Source organism: Lepisosteus oculatus, chromosome 7 (assembly GCF_040954835.1).
Source record: "Lepisosteus oculatus isolate fLepOcu1 chromosome 7, fLepOcu1.hap2, whole genome shotgun sequence".
In the NCBI taxonomy this organism is placed as follows: domain Eukaryota; kingdom Metazoa; phylum Chordata; class Actinopteri; order Semionotiformes; family Lepisosteidae; genus Lepisosteus; species Lepisosteus oculatus.
In genome coordinates, this window is record NC_090702.1 from 36,781,657 (window position 1) to 36,798,439 (window position 16,783).

General features: G+C 35.6%; 1 protein-coding gene across 6 annotated transcripts in view; it reads left to right on the forward strand.

The window, feature by feature from the left end:
• celsr1a (cadherin EGF LAG seven-pass G-type receptor 1a) overlaps positions 1-16,783 on the forward strand; it is a 102,269-nt gene that overhangs the window by 35,601 nt on the left and 49,885 nt on the right. For all 6 annotated transcript variants that reach the window (XM_015352652.2, XM_015352651.2, XM_015352654.2 and 3 more), the window contains exons 2-5: positions 3,885-4,523; positions 7,315-7,537; positions 9,361-9,476; positions 11,724-11,812. In XM_015352652.2, coding sequence (XP_015208138.2) covers positions 3,885-4,523; positions 7,315-7,537; positions 9,361-9,476; positions 11,724-11,812 — 1,067 coding nt within the window. The remainder of the gene's footprint in view (positions 1-3,884; positions 4,524-7,314; positions 7,538-9,360; positions 9,477-11,723; positions 11,813-16,783) is intronic.

Here is a 16,783-nt window from a genome sequence, read left to right on the forward strand (position 1 = left end):
GAGTTATTCCCTTGATCTCATAGTTCCTGACTAATGCAGTTCTTGATTTTTTTCTTATGCTTCCTCATCTAAGAGGTAATGAATGTTTACAAATGGATGAGTTGTTTTGAATTTGTTCTTGCTGTTGCCCAGGGTTTTTTTTGTTCCAACCAGAAATGATCTGTTCCCCGGTTTAAATACTCCTCAACTACTGTTCTGAACAATGCACCACTGTTCCAAATGAAATACTCCTTAGTAATCTCCTCTGGATGGCTATCAGTTTTCATCCAGAAACAAGAGATAGATGAGTATGAATGAGACCCCCAGGAGGGAGGCTTGTGAGCTGGGAGATGAGTTGTTAGAGAGGAATGTTGCGACTGCAATGGGGACCTCTTTCCTTGCTGTTCTGGGATGATCCCATCAGTGTGCGAGTTAGCCTGTCAGGCTGCTATATGGAAACAGGCAGCTGTCACAAGCCATGGCTGAGCAGAGTCAGGAGAAGCCCATGCCACAGGTCATAACAGCTGTGAGGTCAGAGCAATTTAAAGGGAATGGAATTTATTTTTCTTAGGCTTACATATCTAAACAAACAGGCTGATGGAACATTTGTAACTGTTTTAAAGACAACTTTAGCCTTTGTAGCCTGATGCCTCTTGAGTCCAAATATACGCACTAGTTTACCAGCAAGCAGGTATCCTGGTGAGTGGTTGTCAGCTGTTTCTTGCTTCTCAGCTTACTAATTAAAGATTGATAGAGTAATGGGAACATGGTCCAAATGCAGTCCAAACAAAACATTAAAACAATATTATCTCTATTTAATGCATTGATAATGTGAAGTTAATATAGTTGATAATTGATATTGGCATTGTGTTATCAGTGAAAAAGGAGTGATATTTTCACCATATTTGCAAACATACATTTCACCCTACTGACAGATACCAAGTTTTATTTTTTTTGTTTTGTTTTCTCTTAGAATTACTCTGGCTATGACACTCTGTACATCTGTGATGCATGTGTAACAGAGGTCATTGCACCGAATATAATCCAGATTTGGTGTTACTTCTCTAGATACCTAGACAATGTAAAATTCTTCCACAGCAATGAACTAGTCTATAGGCATAGCGGAGTTCACCACTGTCTAGAAAATGGTGTTGCACATTCTTTACGGCAAAGCTGTTGCTGTCACAGTAGTGCCATAACTGAAATTTTGTGACGTCATCTTCTTGAAACCTATAGAGTGTAGAATTATACTGCAGCAAACGACCTGGTCTTTTGGCATAGTGGAGTTTGCAGCTGTGTTGGAAGTGTTTCTATGTATGCTCTCGGCCTGCAAGCCGCCATGATCAATTCCCTGCAGGGGCTGAGTAGAGCTGTACTTGTGACACCTGCTTTGCACCACGCCGCAGATTCTAGACACTCGTGCAGCACCATCGCACTTGGATTTCACAATGAAACCCTGCAAAGTGTAATGCCTTGCGGTCTTCCAGATTTCATTTTTGATAGTCCATCAGCGATGGGCCTTTGTGGCTCTGTAGCTCTGTAACTTCTTGCAAAGAACAAGACAGCGAGTGACATTGTGCTGATTAAGTTCAATCTCTGACACATTGATGGTATGAAAGTGGCCCTTTCTTAATAAGTGAGAGATATTGGTTTCTTTCTGTGTTTTTGTTGCTTGATATTCAGTAGTCACAGTATGATATGAGTGATCAATTAAAATGACACCCAAATCTTGATAAATTTAAATGTGTCCAATATCTATGTTCATTTGTGCATATTTTAGCAAAAAAGTGGTGTTACTGTGCTCCAAAAATATACTTTATACTGTATTAATATTTCCCTATTTACAAAGGCCTTAAAAGCCGTAATTATTACAGAATAGAACCGCAAACATTACTTATTTGATTTGAAAAGTATCTTTTGAGATTGTGCAGGAAGCACTCACTAGAATAGAATGACTGTCCTTCATACATCTTCAGAGATACATTGGTCTGCTAATTTGTTCATAGGTGAAAACATTCATTAGTGTGAACCTTAACCTCATTTGTTTTACTGTTTTTATCTAGGCTTGACAGCTTGAGGTATTCCTTGAGGCATTATCCTATTGTTGGATTCTCTGCAGCTAAATTCACTCATACACATAGTAGCTGCTGGAATGCTCATAGAGAAATTCCCTGAATGACTCCTGAACCTTGTTAGTTGGTCTTTCTGAACAAGTGTCTGCAATTGTTTGCACTTTATCTTTATCCCAAGATGTGCACAAATGAAATCTACATTACACCATCTGCAGTTTTGGACTGTGTGTGCCTTGATATCTTTATAACTATTTCCTAGCTCTTTATAGTGTTGACAGCATGTGCAATATGGATAATGACATTTTTTAATGAGAATGTTTTCTTATGCAGAGTGCCAGTGCTTTTAGATGTGGTCAGTTTTTAAAAGTACATTTGGGAAAAGTCATTGGAGTGTAAATCTCACTAATATGACATCTGGAAGATGGGCAACTGACATGTAAAACAGATGTTGCCTATACTCTGGTGTTTAGAAATGCAAGAAAGAAAATAGATTAAGAAGATTTGTATTTCAATGAATGTTACAACAGCAAGACTATTGTGTACTAAATACGTTTTTAAACTGAATTTTAATAAATATATGTGTATGCATAGAATACATCTTAATCTATTCAAGCCTTCTACCATGCTGCATAATGTTTCTTTTTTTACCTTTTTCAAAAACAACCTCAGACCAAGAATTCATATTTTCACTTGTGTGATATTCTTTTTGTGAATTCAAACTGTTTTCTAGATTTTTCCACAATAAACAAAAATGAATCTTATTTTTCAGTGTTATGCAGGCTTTATGCATTGTACATTTGACAGTATATGAGTAGACACTGTAAATGAATGAAAATACCAGTTCTCTTTTTTGGACCATAATTATGCCTCGCATTGTTTTTATAATATCAAATCTGTCAGAGCAGTGCAAGCAAAATAGAAGGTTCCACAGTCTTTTTTAACAATGGAGTGACAATAGGAATAACAGTTCAGACCTTAAGAGATCTTTTATCAGTGTGCATTTGACTAGGCAGTGAATGCTCAGGATGTCAGATTTCAGGAACTGGCCTTTTCATTGTGATTTATTAACAGTGTCAGGACAGCTTCAGTGAGAGTCAGTGCTGTTGTGTGATTTGACAGCCCAATATTAATGACTGTTTAGGTTTGTGGCTTCCAGCAGTTTTATATAAGGTTATTGTTTGGGAATATATATATTACTGCTGCATGGCAGGTGTTTCAGATTATAGGAAACTGAATTTCCATCTCTCCTCAACTAGTTTTGCTAAGGAATAAATAGAGAAAGTGTATCTACATGAAAACAAGCTAACACTAACAAAAAATCTCAATTTTTAGTTAAGTTGTTTGGTATTTAATCAGTATTTCTATTTTTCTCAAAAAATATTTTGAGCAACATTTTCTAATTTTTTATCAGAAATTTGAATAAAGTATTTGAATGAGTATAATATGAATATAACTCAATATGATGCAATTACTTTTGACAAACTTTTAGTTTTAAAATTATGAAAGAAACTCTAAAGAGAATGAGAGATAAACATGGCCAGAATTTTAAAACAAAATAGAACACTTAATTAGTAAACAGTACAAAATGTATGCTAATTTCAATGACTTCCCAAAGCTTCATTTTTCTAGTATCTAATAGCATCTGTTAAAATTTTGTATTCTGTGCAATTAAGTAAGAAAAAATCTTGTTCCATAACATAAGTATGTGAAGATGTCTATCTGATTGATCTCAGAATTGCCACAAAGTGTTTTAAGTGTTTTTTAAAGATTCTTTATGTGCAGGTATTAAGAACGTGTTCACAGAGGTCACTCTGGTGCTGCTGTGTTTTTCAGATGGTATTCATCGTATCACTGCGGTGTGCACGCTGCGGGTCACCATCATCACTGATGACATGCTGACCAACAGCATCACAGTGCGGCTGGAGAACATGTCCCAGGAGAAGTTCCTCTCTCCTCTTCTCTCACTCTTCGTGGATGGGGTGGCCGCTGTCCTTTCCACCACCCGGGATGGCATCTTCGTCTTCAACATCCAGAATGACACCGACGTGCACGGGAACATCCTCAACGTCACTTTCTCCGCTCTGCTCCCGGGGGGGCTGCGCAACCAGTACTTCCCCTCCGAAGACCTGCAGGAGCAGATCTACCTCAACAGGACCCTCCTCACCATGATCTCCACGCAGCGGGTGCTGCCGTTCGATGACAACATTTGCCTGCGCGAGCCCTGTGAGAATTACATGAAATGCGTCTCCGTGCTCAAATTTGACAGCTCCGCTCCCTTCATCAGCTCCAACACCGTGCTGTTCCGTCCCATTCATCCCATCAATGGCCTCCGCTGCAGGTGCCCGCCTGGATTCACTGGGGATTACTGTGAGACCGAGATTAACCTCTGCTACTCGGAGCCGTGCTTCAACAGTGGGACGTGTAGGAGCAGAGAGGGGGGATACACCTGTGAGTGTCCCGAGGATTTTACAGGTGAGCTAATCTGGGCTGAAGTTAATGGCTCTTTTCTGTTCGGAGGCCTGGTGTTTCAGTCTTTCACTCCAATGGGAGGCTCTTTAGGACCCGGTGAGTACACACTTAGTTCAGCTTGACCCCTGTGGTTTGTCGGGAGACTTGGAACCAGGCTATGCCACTCTCTGACTGGTCTGGCGCCCTCGCTGGCAGCGCAGAATTAGTCCATCCATTGCAAGGATTGAGGTGGGAGATATTCAGACAGGGGACCTTTTGTTTTATTGCTCAGTATTACTGCAGGACTAGGTGTTGAGAGTGCTATGCCAGTGCTTTAACTGCATTTTGTTGATTTTAATTTTATTGATTATAATATTTATCAGCTTGATGGTTTCAGAGAAAGCAGTTCCAAGCTCTCTTCCTTCATGTCAACTCACTCAACCAGTGACAGTATCAGTATTACTGATCCAACTAAGGGTATACCTGGTCAAAAATAATAGATTTCAGAATATTTTTAAAACTTCCACACCACTGATCTTAAAGAATACCTATATATAAAGGAGGTTCACCTTTAAATACAAAATAGTTATCCATTTTTTAAACACTCTTATTAACAGCCTTATCTTGATATACCATACCTTGTTAGAGTGTAATTTTTAAGTTGTAATTTTGTTATTGCAAATATACATTACCGAGTAAACCTTGGTATACTATATATATATAACACTTTTGTCATTGCATTCAAGAGATTAATGTCATGGTTATTGCTTCTGTTTAAACCTGTAGTACAGTATATTGCTGCTTGATGTGATTTTTTGTGTTTCAATTCAGATAACATAATGACGTTTTGGGTTATTGCTTCATTGATAAAATTTCAAACTGTAAAGTGCCATGAAATGCAGTTTCTAAGTTTACAATATTTACAAACTTGCAGTTTACAATATAAACTATAATCTCATGGATTAGTCATACTCGTTATTATAAAGAAATATTGAAATTAGGTGATAATGTGTTTTACTGTGAACTCTGACCCTTTGAAAATTTGTAGTGCTGTTTTACTGTAGCTTTAATATGCTATCATTTTAAGGAATGTAGCCTAGCAGGAAGGCTGAGGTGCATTGTTTACACATTAACATTAATCACTGAGGCCACCTGTGATGTGTTTTGAGCACTTGGTTATTCATCCTGGAGATGCAGTTCCTTAAGGAATTCAGTTCCTCTCGTGGAATCTCAAGTTTCACATTCTTGAAGACAACAGGTGTATTTAGGAAATAAATTACTATTACAATCTTTCATTTAATTTGACAGCCTCTAGAACTTGATGATAGCACATAATTCACCTGAGAACTTATTCGACCATAATGGCAGGCATGCCTGAAACTAACGACCACTTCCTCCGTAGAGCTATTATGGGATAATAATGTAGAAACATTTCTAAGGCATTGCTTTGAAGGTCACAGTTCAAGTCCAGGTAGTTACGTATCATTTTGTGGGGGTGATGACAGCAGAACTGTCTGCATTCGCCTTCTGTTTCTGACATTAAATGAAAATGGATCCCAGTAATAGTTTCTGAAGATGGATTAACCAGCTGGCAATTAAATAATTACCAGCGCTTCACCTAACTTCCTGCACTTCAAAAAGTATGTGTGCTCTATGTCCCATATTTCTTTTAATAGTGATGATGTGAATCTTCATTACTAGCACATGAGAGATAAAATGGAGAAATTGAAGTTGAGATTTAGCCTTGGTCTAAACAGTGTCTGTTTTCAGATATAAAGACCAAAAACTCTGTAATTGAATACTACTGTAACTCATGCTTGCAGTAAATCAGTAAACCAGACTTTGTTCAAATGGTCATATACTCTATTCCAGAGGAACAAAATGAAATGAGTAGAGGGAGATTGTATTCCTTTAAAGTGTTATGTGGAAAAGATGTCATATTCCTCTGCTTCTAATTTTCATATTAGCTCTTATAATAGGAGGACGTTAGCATTTTCATCCCCATATTGATTAAAAAGTTAAGAAAACACTGGTGATTTCTTCATGTACTAATAATTCAGCCTTTTCCTATTGGCGTCTCATGCTGTTTTGTCTTTTGCCTTGTGTAATATCTTTCAGTGTTTTAATAATTTACATGCAGCAACTAGCCTTTGAATAGAAATGAGATTGCCAAACAAATCAAATATTATTCTTGACAAGAAACTAGCAGGTTAAACACAGACACGTGCTGTATGCGATGCCCAGTAGAGCCCTCTTGTTAAACTAAACACTTGAGGTTTTCATTTTTCACATCTTTGTGGCAAGTGCTTTATAGGAAAAGCCTTAACACTATCATACATTAAACAACATTCCTAAAATGACCATTTGCCAAAAAATTCCTGTTTGTTTCATACAATATAACAAAGAGATTTTCATAAATTGAGTTAGGAAGAAATTCACATTTGAAAGCAGCAGGGATTTTAACTGCGTCTTGTGTCTGTCATTGAACTCGTGGTTTTGGCCATGATAAAGATAGATAGATAGATAATACTTTATTAATCCTGTAGGGAAATTGATTAACTAAAATATGCTTTTACAATAATTAATTAAAAACTACAGGGGTGTTATATATTATTTTGTTGTCCATAACCTCAGTGTAATTTAACTTTAAATATTAAATACAGGGTAATATTTTAGGGTGTTTTCAAGTAGGAAGGGTATTATACCTGTGTTGTACTTTACAGGGTATATATTTCAAAGATTGTAGAAGGACATCTTAGCCACCATCAGCAGACTAGTCTAAATTTGGTTGGTGTCTCGTGCTGTTGATCCACAGGAGAGCACTGCGAGGTCAATGCCCGCTCAGGAAGATGTGCCCCTGGGGTTTGTAAAAATGGGGGGACCTGCATCAATCTCCTGGTGGGAGGCTTCAAATGCGAGTGTCCCCCGGGGGAGTACGAGAGGCCGTACTGCGAGATGACCACCAGGAGCTTCCCACCTCAATCCTTCGTCACCTTCAAGGGCCTGCGGCAGAGGTTCCACTTCACAGTCTCTCTCACGTATGTTGGGTCCCTTGAATTACTAGGCTTGCTCTTGTGGTAGTATTTCGGCCATTTACATAACCTTTAGTTCTTCTGCATTCCTTCTTTTGCATCAGGATTTAAAAAGGCTCGAATAACCTCCTGTGAGATAGCGCTCCTTTTGCCAGGTTCGTTTATGTTCATTTATTCTTGTAAACCAAGAGCCTGCTTGAAAAATGTGAGCTCAAACCTACAACTTCCAGTACAGGCCTGGTGGCTTGTACTAAAATGGATTGGAGGTATTGGATAAAGATCACGTTTATTTTCTGATCCTCAGTCAGCTGCTTAGAGGAGCCCATGGTTGTTGACCACAACACACTGAGAGGGTCAAAGACTCAGAGAATTTATGAAGCTCTGGAATTGTCATCACCTGACTTAGATTAAGGCCTAATGAGTCAATGAAGTTCTGAGACCTTACAAAAAAATAACACTAGTGCCCAAACTTTTGCACATGCCACATTTACTGTTTTATTTTTTTCAATCTGTTAAATTCAGCAAATAAATAGTATCTGTGTATTAAAAGTTGCAGAAATATGTCAAGTTTAAGTTTGGTTTCTGTAGAGGTTGTGTTAACTTCTTTTCACTTAGAAAACCAATAAAACATGTAATTTGGACAGAGGTGCCCAAACATTTGAATACAACTATATATATATAATTGTATGCTTTAAAGTGTTACAAAACATATATACCCACAATGCATATACTGTATATGTGTGGTTTTATAGTTCTTGAAACCCTAATAAAAATAAGTGTTAATATAAGTGTTGCCTCTAGAAAAACTGGAAATAACATGGCACAAATAGCTTCCTTGCACATATTTCATAGCATCTGAGAACTGTGATTATTTTAAATTTTTTATGATTAATAACATAAATTGAACTACATTACCACATTCCTGTTTTTTTCGCAACAGGATTTAAAAAATGCTCCAGGATGTTCTGTCTAATCACTCACTGAGTTTTGTATTTGACTTTACTGGCCTTTGTATCCGGCCAAAAAGGCAACATCAGATTTGCTGTCTGTCTGTTCTCGCATTATTGCTCTAGTCCGAAAGACAATGTTGATGTTGCCAGGTTTGGAAAACCCATTTCCTGCAGTTACAGATCACACCCGTACTCGTGTGGTTACTGTTGTACATTTATTGTTTCTAAAATATCCAATGGAACTTGCAATCTTGACACAGAGCCCTGTGTCCTATGAATAAATTACACGTAACATTGTGATGCAGCATGCTATGTAAACGATAACCCAAGTTTAGTAGAACAATAGCGAATTTCTTTCCATTAAGATTTTTTTAGTTTTAGTGTCTAGAAGAGCATTTACAAATCCACCTGTCCTAGATTTATAGAAAATTGAAATAGAATAGAAAATCAAAAAATGTAATTCTTTTAGGACATATTTTTCTGTTTAAAGCAATAACATTTTCTAAATGTTGATTGAGCAGTAATTGATTATCACATGTAAATATACACTTTGTATGCACTGCAAAGGACTTTGTTTTATTTGTTATGATGCAAGGAAATTCTATATTAATACATTTAGCAAAAAACAAAAACTCATGGTTTAATGAAGTTTGCACATAATTATGCCAATCTTCAATTATGTATAAACTTTCCTTTTGTGTTTGTGAAACGATATGGACCTTCTTTAAATCATAGATTTTCTAGTTTTATGCTCTGGACATCCTGGCTGATTCTCCCTCCTAGAGTTTTGTTCTGTTGTCATAGGGAATAAATAGGATTGTGGTAGTGAACTCCAGCTATGTGGTCCAATAAAATTCAAATGCTGTGCTTTCTTTACAGGTTTGCTACCAGGGAAAGGAATGCTTTGCTTCTTTACAATGGCCGTTTTAATGAAAAGCATGACTTTATTGCGCTAGAAATCATTGATGAGCAGGTCCAGTTGACGTTCTCAGCAGGTAAGATGGCCAGACAGTTGTGTCGCTTGTAAAATAGAGCACTAGACTTTCCATTAACAGAGTGAATAATGTGAATATTCATCAACGAGCAATATGTGAAGCAGCAGGCTACTTTTTAGTTCAGACTATGGATTGATACCTTTTCATTGTTCCAGCAACATGCACAGAAAGATGACATGTTTAAGTAGTAGTGTATATAAATATGTCAAAATGAATGAGCTACTTTTTCTTGGGATGACAGTAATTTGCATAAGATCATAAATCAGTTTCTTCTTTAATTTCAAAATGATGGAAATCTAAATGTTACATACTTTCTTCAATTATTTTTAAATTAATATGTAGTTGTTAAAGTGAGAAAAATATGGGTATTTGTGGAAAATCTAAATATTTTGTGAATACAGTTAATTTAATTTTAAGTGGGTTTTATATAAATTGTGTTCAGATATATGATTTTAATTCTCTTTTATATTATATAAATATTTAAGTGCCATAACATGTTTTCCTTGTTGTTACTATGAGCAAACCACTTTGACGTGGATATTACATCCTAAGTAGTAAAATGCTGATTAATAATGTAAATCACAATAATGTAAATCACAGCAGAGGTTATAAGGCAGATTATGTAACCTAAGGAGTTAATTTTAAAGAATGGTTCAAATACTGTATTATTAAACCTCACTATTTCAACTGCCTGTTCCAATGCTGAGATTGTTACAAATGGACTCTGTTACTTTCAATTGAAATAACATCTTTCTCATGGCTTTTGATATTTTCTGGTTAACATATTGGCTAGATTTAGACATCAATGATTTTTCAGTTACTAAGTGTTAAGGGTATCATTCATCACTCTGTTTCAGTTAATTGAACAGCAGCTGCCTGCTACAATAAAACACCACTGGTCTGTAAATCCTGTTTTCCTTTAACCCTGAGGTTACAGCACAAATAAACAGTCATGTGAGACAGACCTGATATGTTGTATCTGTGTTTTGAATTCTTGCGCGTTAGAAACTCAGGATATCAACTAGGATAGCAAGAATACCTTTCATCTTTGTTGCTGTAGAACATCATAAACCTGTTTTGAAAAAAAAACATTTCACAACTGTGGTGCTAGTGTGCTCAGAAAGATGTGAAAATAAGCATATAAGAGGTGTATCTAAGAGATGTTTTAAAGTTGGTTTCTATAAGCTTTTTGCAGTTATCGATAGAAATGCTAAATAGTATAGCAATAATATGGCTTTGTATTATATTGCGAGAATGTATTTCTCAACACAGAGAATTCTCTCCTTAAACAGATTTCTGGTATTTGTTAACGGAGGACAAAATATTGCTATCAATTACAATGGATTTTGACCTTTCTCAAAATGACTACTAGAATATAAGATGGAGCATTCATGTATTTTATCAGTTATGATCTTGACCTAGGAGGTAATCTCTTGTTGTACACATTAGACTTAGAATTAAAGAAATAAGCAATGATGGTCTGAACATTTAAATTACAAGTTTTAGTTTAGGTACTGAAGTTCAGATGCTGGTTGCTTTTGTAGTATTGAAAGCCTCTTTACTTTGTAGTCCATCCTATGTTTACATTCTAGTAAAAATACTTTAAAGGATTCTGTATTACATAGTGGAACTTACTCAACTTATGACAGTGTTGAGAAAATTCTAAACTGTAAATCAGTGTGTCAATCAACAGTTTACGGTACATATTCATTGTGCTAGATGGGTTCTGTAATGAGGAATGGAAGTGAAAATAAAATTGGGTAAGATGAATAAAATCACAGAATTAAACAATCATTCACACTGAAACCTTCGATGGAAAAAGTAAACATAGCTATATTTTATGTGTTGGCTTACTGTTTGCATTGTCTGAAAGTAAATTCCTGCCAAGGAAACTTCAGCCCTTGTTAAACACTGATTAACCTTTCTGCAAACCAGTCAGTTGCATCCAGCTTCTTCCAAGTGAATGTTACTGAAAGGAAAAACAAAAGTCCAAGCACCTTTTTAATCTATAGAGGAAATCTGTGACTCATTTATTTAACAGCAGTGAGGTAAAGCTCTGACATTTTTGCAACAGGCTGTTCCAAAAAGACAAGGTATAATCAAATGAAAAGCATGACCATGTTGTAAAGCATCCATGTTAAACTTGTTGGTATTGCCTATATTGTTCAGTTGTTAAATCTGAAAAATGCTACATGGGAGTTTTATGCCCACCTCACTTTTCACATTTATCCCTGTTGTAAATTCCAGGAGAGGCCAAAACCACTGTAGCACCATTTGTTCCAGGAGGCGTCAGCGATGGCCAGTGGCATTCCATCCAGCTGCATTACTATAACAAAGTAAGAGATGGCTACTGTTTGCTTTTGATTATTTGAGGAGTCTCTGTATATTCAGGTTATGACTGAGGCCATGCAAGTAGCAGCACAGCATGAGCTTCAGAGCAGTTATTCTACGTATAGTACTTCACAAAACATTATTTTATTCATCGTTCACCTGGATGATGGAGCCCATCAAACACAAATTTGATCTTGACTGGGGTTGGAATTTTTTCCAACTAGCTCTATAACTATTTACAGCTGGTTGCTAGTTCAAAGTGAAAGATAAAAGATTAGAGGTGCTTCTCCATATGTTGTGAATTCTGTTTGCACTGCACATCTCATGTTTTTTTTATATTTTATCTTCCTCAATCATCCACTTGTAATGTATTGTGAAATGTAAAATGATGGAAGATGAGGTGGTTTAAAAACATATGCAACACTCCATGACTTAAAACCTCAAAATTGCCTGTATTAGTTTGGACTGTGTAGCTTTATGAACTTCTATATCGCCAGCACACCCTTTTTCCTTCTACCTTCTTTTGCTAAGAGCCACAATTCAAATACAACTACGTGAGCACATCTATTACAAGTTTGAGTGTTGCACTTTATAATAATTTCTGAAAGTTGTTGCTACATAATTTGTGAGATGAGATCTTTGGTCCAACAGTAATGTAAGCAGAAATATGAGCCTGAACTAATAATAGTTCTGCTTTGTCAATTATTTTCCCTGTACATTCGCAGTGTTTTTCCAGGAATCTGGAACATAAGATCTTTTCAGTTTCATATTTTTAATGGCCTGTTCAGAAACACTTAGCTGAACAACTTAGCCAGCAAAAGGTCAGTTATCAGAATGTTTGTTTTGGATGTACAGTAGCAAAACTTTCTGTTTTATTTGTTTTATCAGTAGTACAGTGTGTGAGTTGTCAATTTTATAACTGCTTTATTTTCACCTCTGATTGTTTATGGTTTCTGATCTTGTCAGTATTTTCTGGGACGTGGACTACTCACTCTTTCCATCAAAAGGGAAATGTGACTAAAATTGTTTTTGTAACGTGATGAACTGTGGAGTAAGATAATATGCTAAATGTCAATACAACGTTTATTTAGTGATTTTTTTCTGATTAAATTCCCTCTGTCAAATAGCTTTATGCAACACCATTAATCAGATTTCAATACATGTCAATATAGATCAACAGGAATCAAATGTTAGGTCCTCCAAACCTTTCCTAAAAGAAAAAATAATATTTTTAAAAAGGTTATTTGGACCCAATGAGATTAACTGATGTGGTGCCAGTTCTAATGTATTCCTTTCTTTTTCATGTGTTTATTTTGTATGTTAAATGTTTCACTTCTGGCCCTTCAATGCACTCAGTAAGGCTTCATTGTAAACAACTGTGTAACAGTGATGCTTTGTGATTAGACATCTGGCTAAGTAAAAATTCATGTTGTTTGTTATAACAGTGTAAATAAAAAGAGGAAAAGGAGAAACTTTTACTTCAAATAGTATTTAATGTCATAGGCAACAGTTTTGTACGGTGTTATTTAATAATGTATGTGTATTTTCTAGGAATACGACCACCACAAGAAATAGAATTAGAATTAACCCTAATTATTGACTATATTCAGCTTGAGCAAGACCAGCTTTTGAATTTTGACAGTTTCTTTCACTTAATTTAAGATTGTTTAACTTTCTTCTCCTTAAAGGCCCTCCAAAAATCTATTAAATCTGACCAAGCCTTTGATGGTGTTTGTAAAAAACCACTAAGATTAGAGTCTTTCTAAAGAAGAAGTAAGTGGCAGAATGACCTTTGAAGAACTAAAGTAATTTATGAGGTCAAAATGTGATAATAGACAGTGGCCCATGTGTTATGATTATGTGTTGCTGGTGAATTAAATTCATTTTAAAGAACTGGCAGTAGTATGACATTTGACATTACATTTGGTAATACCATTTTTTCTTTCAATTTAAAAGGTAGAATATCTGACAATGTCTACATTTTTCTTATGTTGTTATGATAAAGTACATTATTTTTAATGTTTAACTCAGTTTTCTTTTTTCGTAAGTCAGAAATGAGTTCATCCTGGGTGATGGCATCTATTTGATTTGAATCCTTTATCCTTGCTAAATGTAAATTTTTTGTTATTTATTCAAACATTGTATTATAGGTTAGAGCATAGTTAAACTATTTCCTTTTATGGTTTCTAGTAAAAGGTTTAATTTCTATCTATGGGCAAATTCAAATATTTTGCTCACAATAAATGTATGGAGTTTTATCAAAAAAAAGTTTCATAAACCTTAAATTCCTGTGTATGCTGTATCTTTCTCTTGAATTATTTTACTATGTATACTTCTATATTTAACATTTTTATATTTGATGTTATCATCCTATGTCTTTTTTAAACATTCTCTCCCCTTTCGAGCTGCAGGGACGTTGCCTACGTCGGATTTACTGTAGCTTTGAATTTGTTTTTCTGTTTCTCTTCTGTAATCATTGTTTGCCACTTTCAAGACAGGCGTTTATTAAAGACTTTGGGCGTTCAATTACAAACTATTACACATTACAAAAAAGCTGGTTTCCATGGATACTGGACGTAATCATAGTTTTGTTTTTATTGGTGTGTATTTTGCTTTCAGTTAAGTCTGCTTTCTTCATACTTGCGAGACTTATTTCTGTCGTTGCACTTTGGTATAAAACTAAAAACGATTTATCAGTAGTCACTTATTTATTGTTATTTATATTTATTTATACTGAAGAATGTATGCATTTGTGCTGAAGCCTGTCATTACTTGGAACCTAACTGAGGGTGATGTCAGAAAGTAGCTGTCTGGCAGGGAAAGCTGCATCATTGCCCTGTCTGCTGAAGAACTGTTTACTGTGAAAGCGTGAGCATGGGCCTGCTATGTAATCAGTGTTGATGTTTACAGGAAGGATTAGCACACAAATCCTCTAATTGCCATGTCTTTTTGATCTATAACCATTCGTTAGAAGACTGAAATTGTCCTCTGTTTAGGCTGTGCGAATGTTACATTTTGAAAGGGACAGGCATGGAAAGTATAGCTCTTGTTACATGCTGAAATGTTAACCATGTGCCCCTTTTATGTCTTATAAATTCTTAGTTACTGTCAGTCCCTTCATTTTGATTAGAAGACAAACCTTTTCAGTGTACTTGAAGGTGTTTTTTCAAAACTAAACGTCTAGAAGTAGAAACTCCTGGTGGGAATTTATGAGAAATCAACTTTTTCCTTACTTCACATCTGAGCTATTGCCCCCGTTAGATACTAATTGTTGCCTGGAACCTTATAGGTGTATGTTTTTCTGAAATGATTAAGTACATTAGCTTTGTAGTAACAATTTTGAACATATAAAACCTCGCTAGGGTCTGGTTTGGCTTACATGTGCATTTTTAATGGTAGACCAGAAGAGTAGTCACAATATAAGAATTCCCATTTTTTCTCTTATGTAGAGTAGCTAAAAATTTTAAGCAAAGAATGTCGTAACTTATTTATTCTTTAAAAATGTTCTTTTAAGCATTTAAAATAAATTTATACAAAATAATTTTTAAAAGTTGTTAATGTAAAATTAAAAATAATAGGCAAAAATAAAACCATGATTGATATATCCTGTAGCCATTCTATCAAAAGGCAACAGGAGCAATTTGCAAAATATTTGCGTGTATATATATATAAAATAGACCACCCATGCTTGAATGTGAAACAGCTTGGAAATACCACAGTGGAGCATGGCTCATTATTTTAAACAGCCTCACCTACTGTGATCTTTACCTGTGAGCCTTAAACATGACTCATAGTCCTGTGCAGAACACAAGAAGAGACTTTAGTCCTACTTTTGATATCCTGCGGTGTTTTCTTTGCCTTTAGGCAAGTTCCTGAAATCCCAGTATTTTCTTTTCCTGTACATGTCAATGGGTTTAAATTATGGAAGTCAAATACTCTTTCAGTGTCTTGTGTGATTAATTTACGGAAATGCAATTGTTTTTCTTTTGTAAGTTGTAAAGCAGATTTTTCACAGCCTTGCAGGAAGGGTTAACAATACACTTGTCACATTAAAGACATTTATTAGAGGACACCAGCAAATTCTGACAAAGCCCAATGCATCAACCTCTACTAATTTTCAGGAACTTTACACATTTTGCTACTTTAAAGGGATATTAACAAAATGAAGAATTCCCAAATGTTTATACAGCAATTTCCCACTACACATTGATTTTCAATTTTTTTTTACAAATACTTTGCCACTATACTTACAGCATACCAAGATTTGGTTTTCTTTTCCCACATTTCTCCAGCCAGTCATTTGCAACAGATGACATCAACTCATCGGATTATGCTACATTTCATTGTAAACACAGTTTTACTTATGTATATTACCAGACTATATTCACAAATTGTTATTTATAGTGTAATGCCTTTAATAGTGCTTTAAAGATTTTGTATGAAGCAACAGCAGAAACTTTAATTAATGAATAACTTACATTTTATCTACTATTACTGCATTAAGGAGAAGAATAAATGTGTCAAAATGCTTCTTGTGCAGTCATGTAGATTGTATTTATCAGAGCCTACCCTCCCACACCTTTGCATTAATTGTTTTGTGCAATATTGATTTTTGTGTGTTTGGATTTACTGTACAGTGTACTCTTCAAGAAATGCATCCCCAGCATACACTGCAGCACAACTTTATGCAACTGTAACAAAATGCAGAAAACAATTCCACTGGCCCTCAAATCCCCCCTCCCCCTCCTCCACGTATCAGTGCACTGCCCCCGAATTGTCCTACAAAGAAAGCCTGGGAATCTAAATCGGTGAATGCAGGAGGATGGTGAAGTTTCCTAGCATCAGCTGCCATTTCTCAGGGTCACACAATTCCTTTATCAGCTCTGTGGACACAAGCAGTAGATAGTTACAGAAAAAACAGAGTCAAGAAAGGCAAAGGCCCATTGATACAAAGCAATTTTTGGGAATGGTAATGG